General features: G+C 46.5%; 7 protein-coding genes across 7 annotated transcripts; 2 read left to right on the plus strand and 5 right to left on the minus strand.

Moving 5' to 3' along the window:
- Positions 1-1011: 1011 nt before the first annotated feature.
- On the minus strand, positions 1012-1428 carry ARB_03246 (uncharacterized protein; the record flags this gene model as incomplete). Its single annotated transcript, XM_003010499.1, has 1 exon — positions 1012-1428. One exon carries the CDS (start codon positions 1426-1428, stop codon positions 1012-1014), a length of 417 nt encoding a protein of 138 aa, XP_003010545.1.
- An 849-nt stretch (positions 1429-2277) lies between these two features.
- ARB_03247 (uncharacterized protein) lies at positions 2278-2727 on the minus strand (the record flags this gene model as incomplete). Its single annotated transcript, XM_003010500.1, has 2 exons — positions 2278-2573; positions 2631-2727. 2 exons carry the CDS (start codon positions 2725-2727, stop codon positions 2278-2280), a joined length of 393 nt encoding a protein of 130 aa, XP_003010546.1.
- A 202-nt stretch (positions 2728-2929) lies between these two features.
- ARB_03248 (uncharacterized protein) lies at positions 2930-4066 on the minus strand (the record flags this gene model as incomplete). The annotated part of the gene is made up of 1 exon (XM_003010501.1): positions 2930-4066. The coding sequence occupies one exon, from the start codon at positions 4064-4066 to the stop codon at positions 2930-2932; it is 1137 nt and encodes a 378-aa protein (XP_003010547.1).
- Positions 4067-5669: 1603 nt separating this feature from the next.
- ARB_03249 (uncharacterized protein) lies at positions 5670-7440 on the plus strand (the record flags this gene model as incomplete). The annotated part of the gene is made up of 4 exons (XM_003010502.1): positions 5670-5781; positions 5834-6051; positions 6105-6605; positions 6658-7440. 4 exons carry the CDS (start codon positions 5670-5672, stop codon positions 7438-7440), a joined length of 1614 nt encoding a protein of 537 aa, XP_003010548.1.
- Positions 7441-7862: 422 nt separating this feature from the next.
- Positions 7863-11399, minus strand: POL3 (Catalytic subunit of DNA polymerase delta; the record flags this gene model as incomplete). Its single annotated transcript, XM_003010503.1, has 4 exons — positions 7863-8601; positions 8666-10482; positions 10549-10914; positions 10986-11399. 4 exons carry the CDS (start codon positions 11397-11399, stop codon positions 7863-7865), a joined length of 3336 nt encoding a protein of 1111 aa, XP_003010549.1.
- A 966-nt stretch (positions 11400-12365) lies between these two features.
- ARB_03251 (uncharacterized protein) lies at positions 12366-13879 on the plus strand (the record flags this gene model as incomplete). Its single annotated transcript, XM_003010504.1, has 2 exons — positions 12366-12434; positions 12608-13879. The coding sequence occupies 2 exons, from the start codon at positions 12366-12368 to the stop codon at positions 13877-13879; spliced, it is 1341 nt and encodes a 446-aa protein (XP_003010550.1).
- Positions 13880-14212: 333 nt separating this feature from the next.
- Positions 14213-16633, minus strand: ARB_03252 (protein kinase, putative; the record flags this gene model as incomplete). Its single annotated transcript, XM_003010505.1, has 1 exon — positions 14213-16633. The coding sequence occupies one exon, from the start codon at positions 16631-16633 to the stop codon at positions 14213-14215; it is 2421 nt and encodes an 806-aa protein (XP_003010551.1).
- Between the last annotated feature and the right edge of the window lie 740 nt (positions 16634-17373).

Here is a 17373-nt window from a genome sequence, read left to right on the forward strand (position 1 = left end):
TCCAACGAAGCTACCGGCATAATAGCTAGACGCTAGAAAGTTGCCTGCACAAGCAGCAAGTCATAGAGATATATGGGAGCCAAGTGGTACAAAATATGTCAATTCTTATCAATAGAATCTCAAAATTCCTGTATCATGAATGTAATCAGCATTGATTGATAAGCATACACAAAGCCTCAGGTGGTTTTCAGCTCGGCTTTCGAACTCTTCTCCGCTGTCTCATTCTGATCCTTAGGACTTTCAGGGTCAACCTCTTGCTATACACTTCTTAGCTAGGCTACTTTTCAGTACGATTGCCACACTGGAAGACTTGCCTGGCTTTTTTCTTCTTTTTCCTCTGTAACCATCATGAGATCATCACCCCATATTATTTTGGCCCAGGACCACATATAGGCAAAATTATGGGGTCTAGGTGTTTCTTCCCCGGTGAATGTTGACTCGGGGACAAGGATGGGGCAGTTCAGCGGGATCTTTGTCTCCATTTGATTTCTTGGTGTATTGCTCGGTGGTTCTTTTTGACCCCTTTTTGTTAAAAGTTGATATTGTCGGAGGGTTATTGGCTTTTCTTGTAGAGAAATAGAGAAGTACCAGACAGAAATCTATGGCAGGAACCCCAGGGAAGTAAGGGGAGTAATGTTGCAGCCTTTATCTTGGACATCATGAATCGAATCCTAGGTAAAACAGTAAAGTGATTTATTGACATGAGCTAAACTGGTGATTACACCTGCGTGCAAATTCGGAGCAGCTCAGTATGTCACTACCCTATTCCATGTTGATATTAGAGTGACTTGATGTGTCTGGGCATTTGCATCCTCCATGAAACCCCTAAAACTACTATAAGTAACAAGCCAGCCCGGAAGAATAAGATATTTCATTGGAGGCGCAATAGGGAAGCCATTGCTTATACTTCACCTGTCATATTGCTTGAGGAAGCCGGAAACTTTGTGAAGTACCTCCACGAGGCATGACTTAGAGCCTTCACCAATAATCTTTTCGCAGACATAGCGTTGTCTAGGGGGCATCTCCGCTATTTTTCACTTTCTTTGCTCTGGCTCCACCACCCGCCGATTCAATGCTCTCCCTCTTCCTCTTCCGATTTTTCTCTCGCTTCTTCCGCCGAGTTTCCTCCCTGAGCTTTAGCCGCGCTTCGACTTCAGTGGATATATCTTCAAGCTCGATGGAAGGTACGTCTTCTGGTTCTTTAGGCGCACCTTCCCGTGCAGAAGGACCGCCTAACAAACCCTTTGGCCTCTTAAAGTCCGTTCTTTCCTCAGCAGTGTTACTGCCGGAGACTAAAGAGTCGCTCGAATGTCTTGAACGTTTTCTGCGCCTTGGGCGTTCCTGAGTGGCAGCAATTGAGGGTTCATCACTATTGGGTATTGATTTTTGTGTTGTTTCTCCATTCATAGATGAAGTGTTTGCTTTCATGCCATTCACTGTGCCATTGATTGTGGCACTGGGATGCCTCGAACTCTTCGACCTTGTTACTGGTCTTGCCGTATTGTGGAGAAGCTGTCGCTGAATTAGTATCGCTTGGTGAGCGCAGATAAATTCCTCGGAGAAGGTTTAAATACAAATTCTTCCCTAATTTTCTTGATTTCTTCCATGAATCGCTGGCTCTGATTTATCATAGATGATATGGCAAAGAACGAAATCGTCGACTGCGGCGTCTGACCACGAACTTTGGCGCAAAGTTCAAGGTGATTATTGATGTTCGATTCATGTTGCAAAAAGAGCTAACAAATTCGGCTCATTGTCAGAGTGTTCCATAGTGTAAAGTGAGTGGGCGACATGTCCGGGTATATGTTTTATAGGAATCCACGCGATCACTGCTGGACCTACCTCTAATAGGGGTGTGGAATCATGTGGCGTTTGAGATTGGGGCTGGGTCTGTGGTCGCCCACTTGCAATTTCAGACGAAATAAAGCCCATCTGATAACCAGCGAATCGTCCAGACACCTAAACAACTTCTCAGCGCAGAATATCCAGCCGTCCAATACCGGTTTGAAGAGCTTGAAAATCGGGTGTTTGATCAAGCTTCGGATAGCCGGCGGCTAGTAAACGCTAGACTTCGTATTGGTGCGGTTATTGCGGCTCCTCGCTTGGTGTTGGAGGACGCCAAGAGGAAAAACTATAATTTCCAAGTGTTATTATTGACGGTCAAATGAAATCAAACCATCCATCCTTCTACACCAGTATTATTATTGACCTTATATATGCACTCCGTACCATTATATATACCATATTTAACTTATTGGCCGTGATTTGGACCAGCCTTTATTCTTCTTTCTTCCCGACAGTTCCCCCCTTTCGTAAACCAAAGAACGAAATGATCACGACAAGAGCACAGCTCGAAAATATGGTCCAAAAAGCGCCTCTATAGCCCAGCATAAGCCTCTCTTTATGATCCTGGATGGTTTTATGGTCTGATATTGATGCAGCGATAGAAGCTGTAACTGCAAGACCAACCGAGTTCCCAAACTGCGCAACTTCGTTGAATACCCCTCCAGCCAAAGACTGAATATCCGGGGGAAATGCGTCAGAGATGACTAGATTGGATACTGTGAAAAGCACTACATGTTTCACACATCAGCCTGGTGCAAACATGATAAATGAAAGGGGAATATTACCATCAGGATTGACAGGTGATAGAAATAATGCCCAAAATGGCGAGAACCAGTAGTTTTCTCCAACTTTGATCGTTGCCATGAGAATGGGTGCAATCATGGTTACCAAAGCCGAAACAACACCAAGGGTCTGGACCTTGACCCTGGAAATGAGATATGCTGTCGCAATATTGACACACGTTCCCATTATTATATGCGCGAGGAAACGGATGGAACTCTGAAATGCAGTTATGCCTTCTACCTTCTGGAAACTATCGCCATATCAGAAACTCTGACTTTGAAAGGTGTGAGAATTATACTCACTATAGGGTTGTAAAGTACTCAATCCCGTTAAGGGAGGCCCAACAGAAAAATACTGAAGCGCAGATTGAAGAGAAAGCGCTATTTTTCCATAGTTTGTTTGGAATAAGTGCAGGTCTCGATCTTTTCACTTGGAACCTCATCCAAAAAGGGAAAGTTGCAAGCAAGAGGATTGATACCACAAGTAAGACAATGTTCTGAGCATTCCCTACCCTCTTGTAAGAGGACGTCGTCATAGCTAGGACATACATCAATAGACCCAGTGCTGCGCTCATTATAATCGCCCCGAGCCAGTCGATGTCTTCCATAAGACGGCGGTTCCACGGCTTATCAGAATGCTGGTGAACAGATGGTAGGGACCATATAGAAGCCGTTGAGAGACAGAAATTGATAATTCCCATCATGTAATACGCCCATCGCCAGCCGATAGTATCTGTGAAGATGCCCCCCAACACCAACCCAGCAGCATAACCAAGGGGCTGTCCCATTCCGTTCATAGCAAAGGCAACATTGCGCCATGGGCCTTTAGCAAACGTATTGGTAATGAGACTCACCGCGGTAGGTAGACACATGGATATTGCGGCACCTTGGAAAGTTCGAAATAGGATAATCTGTATACTCGTCTGGGAAAATCCAATAGCAAGTGAGAATATAACGAAGAGGTAGCTCCCAACAACCCACATCAACTTGGCCCCAATAACATCGGCCACCGCACCAAATATCAGAAGCAGACAACCTGCAGCCAGGGCATAAACTGCTGCTGGCCAGAGGATCAAGCTTTCAGAGAGACCAACATCCTTAGCTATCCGGGGTAGCGCGGCAATGAGAATACCAGATCCCATGGTGTTTAAGAAACTTATGCCGGCCAAAGTAATAATAACTGTTACACCTCTGACCTTTGATATTTTGGGAGATTCGAGCGCCCGCATATCTCCATCCTCTGCTGACGCGGGAGGGGTTCCAGGGTGCAAGTCATTTGTGGAGCTAATGGTTTCCTTCGTCTCTTTGCCATCCTCAGAGCTGTCTTGCTTGACCGTGTCCGATCCCACAGGTGGAAGTTGCCCCGTGGGAATGGAGAACAGTTCAATCGGCGCGGAACTTGGCTCATCTCGCCTCTGGTCCTTGTTTGAGGTCGCCATACTTCTCCTATATGCAGTTGAGGAGAATCACTGCAGATTTCACGCAGTAACTCGTGCTCGAATCATAGGCTCTCTGTGTATTTATCCCATGGATCGAGTTCTTAGTTGATCAAGGAGAGTCGAATTATCCTCTTAATAGCAACAAAGTCAAGTCTCCAGCAGTTAGATCCGAATTTCAGCCTGATCAGCCGCCTCTTAGTTCCCCCCGCGTGCCTGTGGCCTTTCCCTGCATAATAACCAGACTTGCATGCAGTTAAGCGAGTGCGATTAGAGAGAGTATTGAGTCATGGGCTGTCGTGGCAAATCCGGGGTCGCAACGCCCATAAGCAAAGACGTTCACCCCAAAGCCTATACCTAGTCAACTAACCAGTTAACTAACTAAACAACGTAAGCAATCTATAAATAAATCCTCACTAGCAAGGGGAAGCAGGGGACTTACGTCCTTAAGCTGCAGGACTGGTGGTATTAACCTGCAGTATTGTGCTCACATGGCATATAATTCCAAGAATACTCGGCTCCTTCGTCGCTGAAAGAATCCTTAATCATGTTGTCCAAGCAAAATGTGATAGCTGCTATAAAAGCTCGTTCGTAAGAGGTGGACGAAAAGAGCGCGAGTGTCTAAGACAACACACACACAGAGAGAGAGGGATCAGAGCCTGCGGCTGACATCAAGTACGAAAGGATCAAAGGAGGTAAACAGCCAAACTTCCTGTTCTGATGAAACTGTCGAGGAAAGGATAGTGCATACGAAGGAATTACGATATATCAAGGTCTTGAATTCAATATGAATGGTCAGCGAGAAAGTGGTCTCAACCCCCCTGTCTCCTATAGTTGCACTAATGAGGCATTTTGGAGGCTGCGATAGTGTGACACGACGTATAAACCCGAAACATGGGGTGAACTCTCAAATATAGTCCAAGAAGAATAACTCTGGTTGGATCAGTTGTCAAGATTCGCAGTCCTGACTCATATCCTTCTATAGCCTTCCTAATAGAGTATTTGCATGGCGGGCTCTGTCATACTAGTCGATGTTAGAAGGTAAACCCCGTAGCCATTAGGGGTTAAAATGTGAGTTTATTCTCTAGGGTGTGATATTTTGATATTCCAAGGCAGTTTGCATTTCTCAATCGTACCCCCATCGAGAAATTGAATCTAATGTATTGCAAATAAAAAAAAAACTATAAGCGAGTGACAAAATTGCCCGGCATAAAACCTTTTTTAACTTTGGATGACCACCACTATTTAGCATAGCCTAGCATTTGAGGGATTCACAGGAGACCCAGCTGTTGAGGCGTAAGCACATCCATATCATCAGAATGATTCCATTCGTGTACAGTTCGTACTCGGTACTGATTATGAGGCTGAAGACATACTGCCTCCAATAATGAAATTGCGACAAACGATGGAGCTGAAGTGCAAGGAGCCCTCAGAACGATCAGCTTTCGTGACTAGGGAAACCACTCAATCAACAATTCAAATCCACATGTCCACTATGCTGGAAGATAGGAGTATTTAAATGGTTGGGTAATCCCAGTGGATATAAAAAGGTTCAATTTGAAGATTGTTTTCTGCATAGCGATCTGTCACAATCGTACTTGAAACAATGCTTCATTCACAGAAGGTGGTTGTCGTTGGAGGAGGCCCTGTTGGGGCGTTATCTGCGCTTTATGCTGCTAGAAGAGGTTATCAAGTCGAGTTGTATGAGCTGAGGGATGGTAGGTTGTGGCTAATTGTGGACTAGAAACGTCAAATTGACCAGTTGCTTAGATCCAAATTATGGTGACCCAAATGCTAGGCCGGATATTGCAGTTATCCCACTAGCCCTTTCAGAGCGCGGTATCAGGGCCATCGCCAGCGCAGGTGTGCCTGGACTGCTTGAAGATATCCTGGACAATTCAAGGCCGGTATATAAACGAATGGTTCATACATGGGGAAGTCAGGGGCAGCACATGCAAATCCCAATGACATACGGGCCACAGGGACAGGTACGTTGAACGCACATATATTTGCTTTGCAGCTTAGTAACTGGCACACGTAGTGTCTTCACACTCTGCAACGAGAGAAGATAACCAGGCATGTTATGCTGGCACTTCTCAAAGAGCCCACAGCAAAGCTCTTTTTCAACCAGAAGCTATCAGCATGCGACTTCGAAAGGAAAACAGCAACTTTTGAGACGGTGACTTGGCGAGAGAAGTCCCGTTTCTCAGAACAGGAGCTGGCAAATGCTGTCCTGGGCCATGTGTCGCCTATACCTAACGGAACTGGGCAAGGGTGCGAAAATGTATCTTTGGGGTTAGGAAATGTATCAAGCACCAAGCGCGTGGACTTTGATTTTTTGATTGGAGCGGATGGGACCTATTCCAGTGTTCGACAAAGTATGATGCGAAGCCTTGAAATGGACTTCTCGCAGACTTACGCCAATGCAATGTGGTGTGATCTGATATTCCCTCCGGATAAGAACGGCCACTATCGAATAGACCCTAAGTGCCTTCACATATGGCCATCTAACCAGAGCATTGTTATCGCTCAGACCGATATTGTACGTGTTATCCATCGGGTTTTCCATTGATATGGTCATTGACAAATTACAGGACGGTTCATTTAGGGCTGGAATGGTCTGTGACACAGAAAAGCTTCGATACTTTGAAGCACATCCGGAGGCGTTTTCGGAATTTTTTGTCAGAGAATTTGCTGGAATAGTGCCAGAGCTTCTTTCGGCGGAGGAGGTAACAAGACAATTCCTTGCACACCAAAAGATCCCGTTAAAGTCGATCAAATGTGGGAAACTTGGGTATAAAGACAATGCTGTGCTCCTGGGCGATAGCTGCCACACAATGACTCCTTTCCATGCAATGGGTATGATCACCGGCCTTGAAGATGTGCGTGTATTCTTCGAAGAGTTCCGTGACCCTGGGGTATCTGCTTTGCCAGAGGAGATAGACAGCAATGGCTTTGCAAAGGAGGAGCCATTCTGTGCTGCAGGCACTGTACAAGCCTATACAGAGTTCAGGCTGCCTGATATTCACACTATGGTGGATTTTGCGAGTGAGCATTACCACGAGCTCCGGGTCGGCGTTAGATCTCGAACCACAAGGATAATGAATATGATTGACCGTTTTCTCGGCGGATGGTTACCGGCTTTAGGCTGGACAACGTTATATGCAAGGATTCAATTTCAACATGAGAGGTTCAGTGTCGTCAAGGCCAAAGAACAGAGACAGAGGAAGATACTAGGCATTATTGTTGCTAGTGGTGCCATGTTAGGTGCCAGCATTGTCGCGGCAGCGATCGTATCTTTGCAGCCGAGGATCGCGTCAATGTTATCGGTGTCCACTGCCTCTCATTTGTCCCAAATGTTTTCGCTGTCAGGCTAATTCCCAGATACTGATGAACGGAGCGAAAAACAACAGTGGATGTAGTTAGAATAACTAAGGGTTTTGGCACTAACTTAATTAACGAGGTTAACCGACTAGTTTAGGTTTTGGCGGAGCTTCGACTTCTAAAGCGCCTACTGGCGGCTAACGAACGAATTTGTTAGGGACGACTTTCATATTTACGTCTGTAGGATAGATGCAATATCTCTCATGTCGATTTCATTAGGATGTTTCAGAAAACAAAACCAACCACTCCAGCATGTGCTTAGCTAGCTACGCAGCAAACTCCAAGTGAATCTATACAGGAAATTGAAAATAATAAAACATAATATCATGACAAGTAAGCAGTAAGACAGTGCCGGAAGGGGTCAAGGGGTATTGGTATGTGCGAGGCTTGAAAGAAGCGCAGGGAGGTTGGTTCACTACCACGCACCAGGGTCGTTATCAAATCGAGCGAGTTCTTTTTCAGAATCCTCAACGTCCTTTTTCGCCTTCATTCTCATGTAGAAAATAGGGCAATCTCGACTCGAGCAAATGACTTCACCGTGCAAACTACCTTGACAACGTTGACATTGTGTCCAGAGACGACCAAACCTTACCTCAAGCTCTGAAACTTTGTTCAGGGTTCGGGTATATAATTCTCCCAGCCTGGGCCGACAGTTTGAACATACAGCACCCGACATCTCTTCCTTGCCGACCAGCGGTTTCTTGCAGCCCATACAGGTTTGAGTCTTCTTAGCAAACTTCATCAATCCCCCAAGAGTCGGTGCTGCCACTGTTATAGAACGAGTATGGTCACCCTTCAGCAGTTGAGCAGCCTTCTTTTCGCCGAGTATGGGTTCGAAAATACGGGTCAAGGGTTTGGCAAGTTGATTTTCTAGGTAATATCGGGTATCAATGGGGATGTTGTTCTCGAGGACATATATCGGATCCTCTGATTTCTCATAATTTTTAGCTCCTGTAGCGCCACCAACGATAACGTAGGCAACACGATCACCAAGAGTGGGTGCAGAGCCCGCGTCTCGTTTTCTCATACGTTCAACAAGCTCTACATGGGCTTGTTTACCCGTGTATTCTTCCTTGGTCAAGGCTTTTGTTATAACAAGTTTTGACATGTCAACTTTGTTTTGAAGCAAGTCTGAGATTATATTTTTAACATAGCTAAGAGAAATGTTAGCATTTATTATGTATTAAGAATTTCGTTGAAAATGGTAAAGATACTTACGTTTCCGCTCCACTGACATTCCGGTCGATAAGAATTTTGTTCAAAACGGTTTCAATGACAGTTTGAACCAGGAGACAATTGTCTCTCCGAACAGTTTCTATGCCCTTAGTGTCCATCTTGTCATATTTGACGGGGTTGGTCCAGTATAAACCAGCATATCGCTTCTTGTTGATAAGGAGATATGGGTAGTAGACCTTTTCAAACTCCAGTTTGATAGGCTTCATAAACTTCGACGATACGAACCCCGCAGCTTCTTCACCAAGTTTCATGGCTTCAGCTAGATCCGTGGTTCCGAATTTGACCATGACAGAATCGGTGTCTCCGTAGATGACTTTGGCATCATGCGTGTAGCCATTGGATATGGTGTATCTTGCCTCGACCTCATCCTTTGTTTTCTCAATCATCTGACGGCCATAACTGGTGGTACTACTAGCAATGGGGAGGCACGGTAGCTTTCCGTTCGTGGCTCCCGTGATTCCATACACACTGTTGGCACTGATTTTCAAGGCAAGTTGTCGGCCATTGAGCACGGCCTTCTTGAATGGGTCCTTTTCGACAGCTAATTCTCTCTTTGCCCGTTTTCTCGCTGTAAGTAGTTCCTCTAGAATCTGTGAAAGTAGTCCCTTGCGAATTTTGGCGGTGCAAAACATGTCATCATTCGGCGTAACGATGTAATCTTCGCCCTTTTTCAGTCCCAACTTTTCGACTGTCCGTTTACTCAGAAGTGTGGTGTAGCATAGATTGTGCGCCTGAATGATGCTAGGGTATAGAGATGCGAAATCAAGGGTGGCGATGGGAACTGGGTAATAATCTCTCACAGGCTCTATAACCGTTGCTCCCTCATACTGCTGGTTGCTATTATCGTCGTTCTTCAAGTCTGGGATGACAAGTTTCTGCTCGAGAGCTTTCCGGAAAAGCTGGGAGATGAATTTGATCTGTTGACCTCTAGCAAGAAGGAAATTAAATGGAACACCAGTAACCCTTGCCATTTCAGTGTAATTAACCAAGCACATGAGCTTGTCCATAAGTCGCTGAGGCAGGTAGGCATCCTTCAAACAGTATACAGCGAGACGTCTTCTCGAGTCTGGCGTTCCGTTGTAAAGTTCTGTGATCATAGTATGATGGACATCTTCCTTTTGCTCTCCTAGGAATTCAGCGCAAACGGAGTTCAAGGTATAGCTTCGCAAGTGGTGATCCCGTTGAACCAACTGCAACAAATCTAGCTGGATTCTTCCATTGGTATTGGTGGCTTTGGAGTCCCTCTTACCCATTTGTTTGCTAGCAAATGATGTTTTCGTTGCATGAGATTGGACCCCCTTCAATCGTGACCAGTACGGGAATTTTAGGCAATTCAGGTACCTTGCTCTGTCTAGCAAGTACGGGAAATCAAAGTTGGCAATGTTATATCCAATGATAACATCTGGATCAACCTTCTCCACAAAGTCTCTCCATGCCATTAGCATGTTTTCTTCCTTGTCAAACTCTAGTACTTGTGTATTCACGATCGAGCTGCATGTGTCCATGACAAAAACATTCCGAACAAAAGGCTTGGATTCTCCATATCGAGTGACTATGTTGGCAATCTGGATGACTGGGTCGATATTCGGTTCAGGAAAAATTCCCTTCCTGCCAGCACATTCTATATCGAAAGACAAGATACGGAGGGGTGCCATCTTTGCCCACTCACCATCATTAGGGTGGGCAATCATATCACGATAATGTACTGACGCTTCGATTTGGCAGTTTGACTGGCATTGGCCAGGTGGTAGGACCTCATATTTCGCTGCTGGTACCTCTACCCATGACATACCAGAAATCTGTATTGGAGCAATGATTAGTTAGAATAACTAGGGGAGACAACAAGGGTTCGGGATCCAGCTCACCCCGGTATCGATCATAAATCGCAAAAGGTATTGGATGTTATCAAATGTTAAAATTTCTCCTTCAATCCCTTTCCACATGCCTTTGTAGTTGGCGGCGCCGCTCATTATGGTAGATCGAACGGTGTTGATGGCCTTTGGGCTTGTCACGGTAATTTTAAGGTATGGGCTTTGCTGATTTCCTTGAAACTCGTACAGATTCTCTCTCATAGTCATTTGAACCGAATGTATCACCGGCTCTGTCACAGATAATTGGTTTTCAAGATATGCTTTGAACGGGACGCAATCGGCTTGAGTGAAGGCGACCGGAGCCGCAATATAAAGATAATGCATAAAGCCCGTGACATGAAGGAGTACCGAGTTACCATTCTAAAAGGAAGAAAAGGTTAGAACTTGCGAAGGAAGCTAGGTAATAGAGGGGAAATAATGCGAGAGCATACCTCTGTGACTCCAAATAACTTCACGGCAGTCCCTCCAGCCAGGTATCCTTCCTCAACGTCGATCTGCTGAAAACATAGGTTGTCTCTGGAGGGATCAAAGCCATCTAGTGATGGACGTTCCCACTTCTGGTCCTTCTCTGCATTGTTTTCCTTGAGGTCGCCAATATCCTGAGTCAACTTCTCCAACACATCCTCAAATTGACTTCTCTGCTGAGATCGCTGAGCTGAGCCAAACGAGCTTTTCAATCCATTTTGCGAGGATAACAAGGGCGCCCGGATATTAGTTTGCGGTTGACCAGCCTCGAGCTTCCGCTTTTTCGCCGAAGTAGGGGAAGTAGACCTGACCTGAACGTTTCGACGGCTGACGCTCGCATCGCCTAGTATCCTTTTCTGAGGTTTAAGAGACTCAGCCATGGTGTCAATCTGCCTAACCTCCAAAGGACATAAGCCGATTCACACTGTGGTGGTTGTCAGGAACAAGACACGCTCCAGAGGTTTTGCATCTTTTTGCCTTTTGCAAAACGCGCGCTTCGATTAAATTGAACGATGCATCGCAGGCGCGCTCGACGCTAGGCTGAATACGGAAGACCGTTAAGACACTGGCCAATTAAAGTTGTCGTTATTATTACATAATCGTAAGTATCTAAATTGTTTTCGCGTTTTCGCTGCGCGTCGTCGAATAGGCGACTCACAAACGGGTAAAAGCTGTCTTTGAGGGGCGATTTCGCGATTGAATATGTTGCATTTGGAGCATACTGAGTACATAACTTGTGAAAATTACTCTATAGATAGAGGAGATACGGATTGTTATAATTCGTACGACAGTAAGTCATCTATATAAAGACAAAGCGGCCCAGGAGTATTGAAGTAACTCCAATCCCCAGCATAATCAAAGCTGAATCAGCATGCTCAGTCTATCATAGAACAGTACTCCATAGTCGACGCTTGCTTTAGCAACTTTGCATTGGATCTACTCGGTAGTTGTTTGAGAGCCCGTGCGCTACCTATGCTTACGTCATAATTTGGAGAAAGTTTCGGATATACTTTACTCCTGTCCCGGGCGGTCGGGTCGGACGGGGAAAAATATTGATCCTGCTACCTTAATCTTCTGACTAAGCAGACTATTTTGGGTACGAAGCTTGTCCTTGCCACAGCTGGAGAGCAGAAAGCCTTTTGAGACCAGACAACAACTCGACGGCGCATTTGGCGACACAAGAGACAGCATTGCCATGGCCAGCGCATACTCATCGATATGCAATTCTGCTGATAATTAAGTATGAACATTCCACGATAAGCTGCGCCAGCCTACTCAATACCGGGAGACTACCATTATGATTGAATCTATCCCGCGTCAGCTTTTGGTTCCTGCTATCCATTATCATGTCTTCCAGACGTAGTCATCGCAAGTCGCGAACTGGCTGTTATCAATGCAAACGACGGAGAATAAAGGTAAGCTATATTGGAATGTTCTACTTATAGCATGGCGAAACTAGGTGTCGCCGTTAATAGCTACCTCAGCGCCGCAGCGTTAACTGACCTTCAGCCCACAGTGCGACGAATCCCCGGCACCCTGTGGGAATTGTCGAAAGCATAACGTTTTTGACTGTCAGTTTCCAAACCAGCCTCCGAATTCATTTTATGCCTCATTCGTCCCACTACCTACCACCCAACCTGAAACTACCAGCGATTCGCCAGCTCCGGTCATTGCTCCTCCAATAGCACCGTCTCCCATAGCTCCAGCCAGTGGTCCGACGGACACCACCATAACCCCTGCCACCAGCGCTCCGAGGCATACTCCAACAATTCCCCCAACGACATCTGCCCCAATTCAATTTCGATCAATTGCTCCTTCAGCCACCCAACTTCCGGCTATCCTGAACCAGGGTCCTCCACCTAGTCCAGCTTGGGCTACCGGAATCGAACGGCATAGCATTTTCTCCTCTATTCCCGATCGTTTTCGCGAAGATAAGAGCTTGAATTTGGAAGACCTGGAGCTACTTCACCACTACACAACAAAGACGTACCAAACACTATCCAATAACAACGAGCATGAGGAAATCTGGAAGAATGTTATACCTGGAGAAGCGATCAAACATCCCTTCCTGATGCATGGGCTCTTGGCTCTAGCCGCCCTTCACATTATCGAATGTCACGATCCCGATAACGGCGAAATTCGCCGCAAGTACTCCGCACTAGCAAATAAGCATCAGAACCTAGCACTAGCTACCTTTCGCCCGGAATTGAACAACATAACACCTTCGAACTGCCATGCTGTCTTCGCTTTTTCAAGTCTCATCGCCGCACTTGCGTTTGCGTTCTCGAGATCAGAACGCAGCTCTCAGCCCGCAGACCATATTGAGCAAGCCGTTCAAGACTTCTATCTCTTCCGTGGTGTCGACAAGGTCCTTCACGCCCAATGGTCTCGCATTGTTAAGGGTAAACTAGGCGCTCTCGTCCGCCGCCCTGCCGACTCAAGCGCCGCCTACCCGCTGTCCAAAGACGTTATAGACAATCTCGACTATCTCCATAGCTGCAATGGCGAAAGCGCAGCTCACATTCCTGCCGAGGAAAAAGCCATATATAACCATGCAATTCGCGAATTGAGGATGTCTTTTGAACGATCCCCTTCAAATTGGGAGGGCGTTTTCCGATGGCCGATGGTTGTCCCTGAACCATACCTGGGGTTACTCAACTCTCGGAAGCCTATGGCCTTGGTGATACTTGGCCACTACTGCGTAATACTAAGTCGGCTTGATATGTGCTGGTGGTCTGAAGGTTGGAGCCAGCACTTGTTTGAAGCCATTTATAAATCTTTGCATCCTTCTTGGCGTACGTTAGTCCAGTGGCCTATGCAAATGATTGGTTTATCGGAGCAGCTTGCCCACATTCCTTGATAGTTCTAGTACACCTTGTTACATCTCTGGACTTACCTTTTTCGCTTCTTACCTTTTGTTTGGCTATTCTTCTATTTGCTTTTCAATATTTTCAATAATGATGACACAGGCCATTGTATATTATTAACAAAAAATCAATTAATAGAGGGGGGATCATATTTCTCGTCTCCCTAATGGCTAGTTGACTACCAATCTCTCTCTCTCTCTCTTTTTTCCCTAGCATTTTCAAGAATTATTGCAGTTCTCGTTGAATAACCTAGTGTTATGTGGGTATCACTCGATGAAGATAAATTAAACACTCGCTTGCAAAATGGTATATCTGTATGGTAATAATTATGATTTCTTCCACAGGCTCTCGGCCAGGTCTCGTATCTCTTCTAATTCTTCTCGGACTTTCTTGCAGGTTGATCGATGGCGGAAATCCAGCTCCACCATTCCCATTATGCACATTGCCAAACGCTTTGCAATATCATTTGCTAGAGCAGAAAGGCTGTGATCATGTTCCATGTCATCTTTAGGCCTCCCATGGTTGATACAGTTGCGGACGATTTTATCTGTAAAATCTCCTGGTAGGGCAGGGCACGAACATTCCTTCTTATCTGGAACGGATTCCCCAAACTGTGGCAGGTTGCTTGGAGAGCACGTCAAATTAGACAAGACCATTTGTCTCTCCATTCGGGTATCGATCTTATACAATAGTTCAAACAAGATGACGCCTAGAGCATAGATATCTAGCGAATTGTCCGCATACGGGTGCAGGTCTCCCGAACTTTGAGCGCGGAATGAATGAGCTGGCGGACGGTAGAACTCTGTTCCAACGGGTCGAGTAGGCATGGAAGGAAAATCCTCTGGCATCATACTCTTTCCATATGTAGGTGATTCCGCCACCAAGCCAAAGTCGCCGATACGTGGAACGGAGTAGTGGATCTTTTGGTCGTGTCCATCATGGCGGCAGATCGGACACAAGTGCGTGTCTTGTTCTGTGTCTGATGGAGACAAAAACACATTGGCAGGTTTCAAGTCTCGGTGAACTATTCCCTTTGCATGAAGGTAGTCCACCCCAGAGAGGATTCCTAGCAGTAGATTTATGGATGGTATGATATGATAGCAATGGCGAGGCACGCTCGGAGAGCCGCTATCAACTTGCGGAACCAGGTACTTTGCTAAACTCAGTGGATGAAGGGACATCTGAATGTGTAAAGTGACTGGCGCAGCGGTGTCGGGCCTAGACTTTCTATCAAGTTGCATATTTGAGCCTCCACCGCCCAGCCCGTCACTGAAAATATCAGGTCCCGATTCACTTGCGGAAGTCTGGCCCGAATAGGTAAAATTGAGCTGGCGAGGAATGGATTCTACATGTTCGTCATCGATCGTATCTGTTTCATCTTCTTCGACACTGGCCACAAATGACTTCATGGATCTTTCTGAGGAGACCGTTGCGAAGCTTCCTCTTCGTCTATCCTGTTCACCGGTAGACAGTCTATCCATAGACGGCTCATGCTCTTCCTCATGCGCTGGTGATGGGTCGGATGGTTCCTCGAAAACAACTCCATGGTCGGACTCTTCAAATACGATGCCACAGCTAGACGCAGTGCCATCGTACTCAGCATAGGGGGTGTTGAGTAGCGTTTGCTGCCGTTTCGGAGGGGAAGATGACCGAGAGGTAACAGGCGTGGGTGAGTACTCTGCCCATGCTCCGTAGTAGCGAACGACATTGACATGTTCCAACTTCGCCAGCGTTCTGATCTCCTTTAGAATGTTGTCGACCTCTCTGAGGCCTCTTTCCTGCAGCTGCTGTAGTTTCTTGGAGCTCAGTGGGATTTTCTTCACTGCATAATCCTGTCCGTCTACATGGTGTCTAACTCGGTAAACCATACCATACGAGCCCCTACCGATCAGTGCTTCTTCTTCGAACTCCGTTGCGTATCGAGACCCTCCCACTCCTGACGGGTGAGAGTATAGGAATGGTATGCTAATGGACCGGGCAAGTGGGGTGGCCTGCCGCTGTAGACGGTTCAAGAGCCCAGAAGTAAACTGGTTTTGACTTTGTGAAACATCTGCTCTACCGGTTATTAGCCGTTGGAGACTGATGTTTGTTGGTTGTTTCATCGAAAACATCCTATTCTCGCCAGCTCCTGCATCGTCCTCCTTTGTACCCAGGGCCATTAGGGGGTTTTGAGGGGTATCTATGGGTGTCTGCACCGCTCTAGCGTTTAGATTTAGTCCATCTAACGCTGCCATACCAATAGTATCAAGTCCTTCGCGATAGTACTGCCGTGTGCTCTCCCAACTATCGTTATCGACCCCTGGAGCCACAATACCGTGAGAAGACAAAAACTTGGATTGGTATGTATAAAGACGCCGTCCTAGCAGCTTGACTTCCGGTGACTCCAGAGTATACTGTCCACGGCTACTAGACTGTTCGTTAAGGATGCCACAGGCTTTGGTCAAGCAGTAGTGTTCCAGCAAGGCCGCAGTCATGAGAGCCGCATGGCCCTCAGCGTCCACGTCAGGAATATCACGAAAGCCCAGGTCTCCGTAGAAAGAGCCTCCTCCCCCGCCTCCTCCTAGAATCTCCCCAGCTGTCGACTCAGTGTCGAGGCTGCTACTGGTGGGTTCAATGTCCTGGGCAGAGCTGGATTTGCCGTCCTGCCTGGGCGTGTGGCCATTCTCCTGTTCCTCTTCGGAAGATATAGAGCCTGACTCTCCGGAAGACGAGTCATCTTGAGGCGATCGAAACATGGACTTCGACATTGTCGGTCAGTCAGAAAGAGGACAGCCAGGTAACGAGTAGTCCCTTTGGTGCTCGTCCTGCCCATCCAGGCGTATTCAACACATTTGGACCGGGAGATGCCGAGAGGGCCACAACACAAGACGAAGAGGAAAAACAAAAGGGTGAAGAAGTAGAAGAAAAGAAGCTGGATCTTTATTGAATAGCAAAGCTCAATAGGGTTGATTAGGCGTGTTTTGTCGATGCAATATTCACTACCGTTTCTCCTCGCTGTAAATATAAATAAATAGAAAAAGTGACCAAAGTGAGTCAAATTTTATTTTTATTTTTAACTTGGGAGGCTCCAGAAAAGAACACATCGCTGGATCTTCCCCACGCGATCTCTGGGTTTCGAGTATCTTCCATGAAACAAGTGGCAGCAGCAGGGCAAGCAGAGTGACTCTGGCGGGCTTCTCCTGACTATATGATGTTGTCTGGATCTTCCACGCGCCCTGCAGCCCGCCATCTGGTGATTTGGTCGGTTGAATGGGCGGACGGTTGGCCTGCTCATGGGAGATTCGCCGACTTGCCCACGGCGGGGTTCCTCTGCCAGCTACTAGGTGTAAGGAAGGTTGCCAGTCGTTTACTTTGGGCTAACAACCGTTGATGTAGTGACTTCTCACAGCCGTCAATAATAATCACGTACCATTCAGCACCATTAGCCGTCGGTTCCTCCCTGCTAGTTAGAGCTTGGCCACAGGTTCACCTCTCAGAGACCGCTGTG

This window comes from Trichophyton benhamiae (genome assembly GCF_000151125.1).
Source record: "Trichophyton benhamiae CBS 112371 chromosome Unknown contix01456_5.r1.exp, whole genome shotgun sequence".
In the NCBI taxonomy this organism is placed as follows: domain Eukaryota; kingdom Fungi; phylum Ascomycota; class Eurotiomycetes; order Onygenales; family Arthrodermataceae; genus Trichophyton; species Trichophyton benhamiae.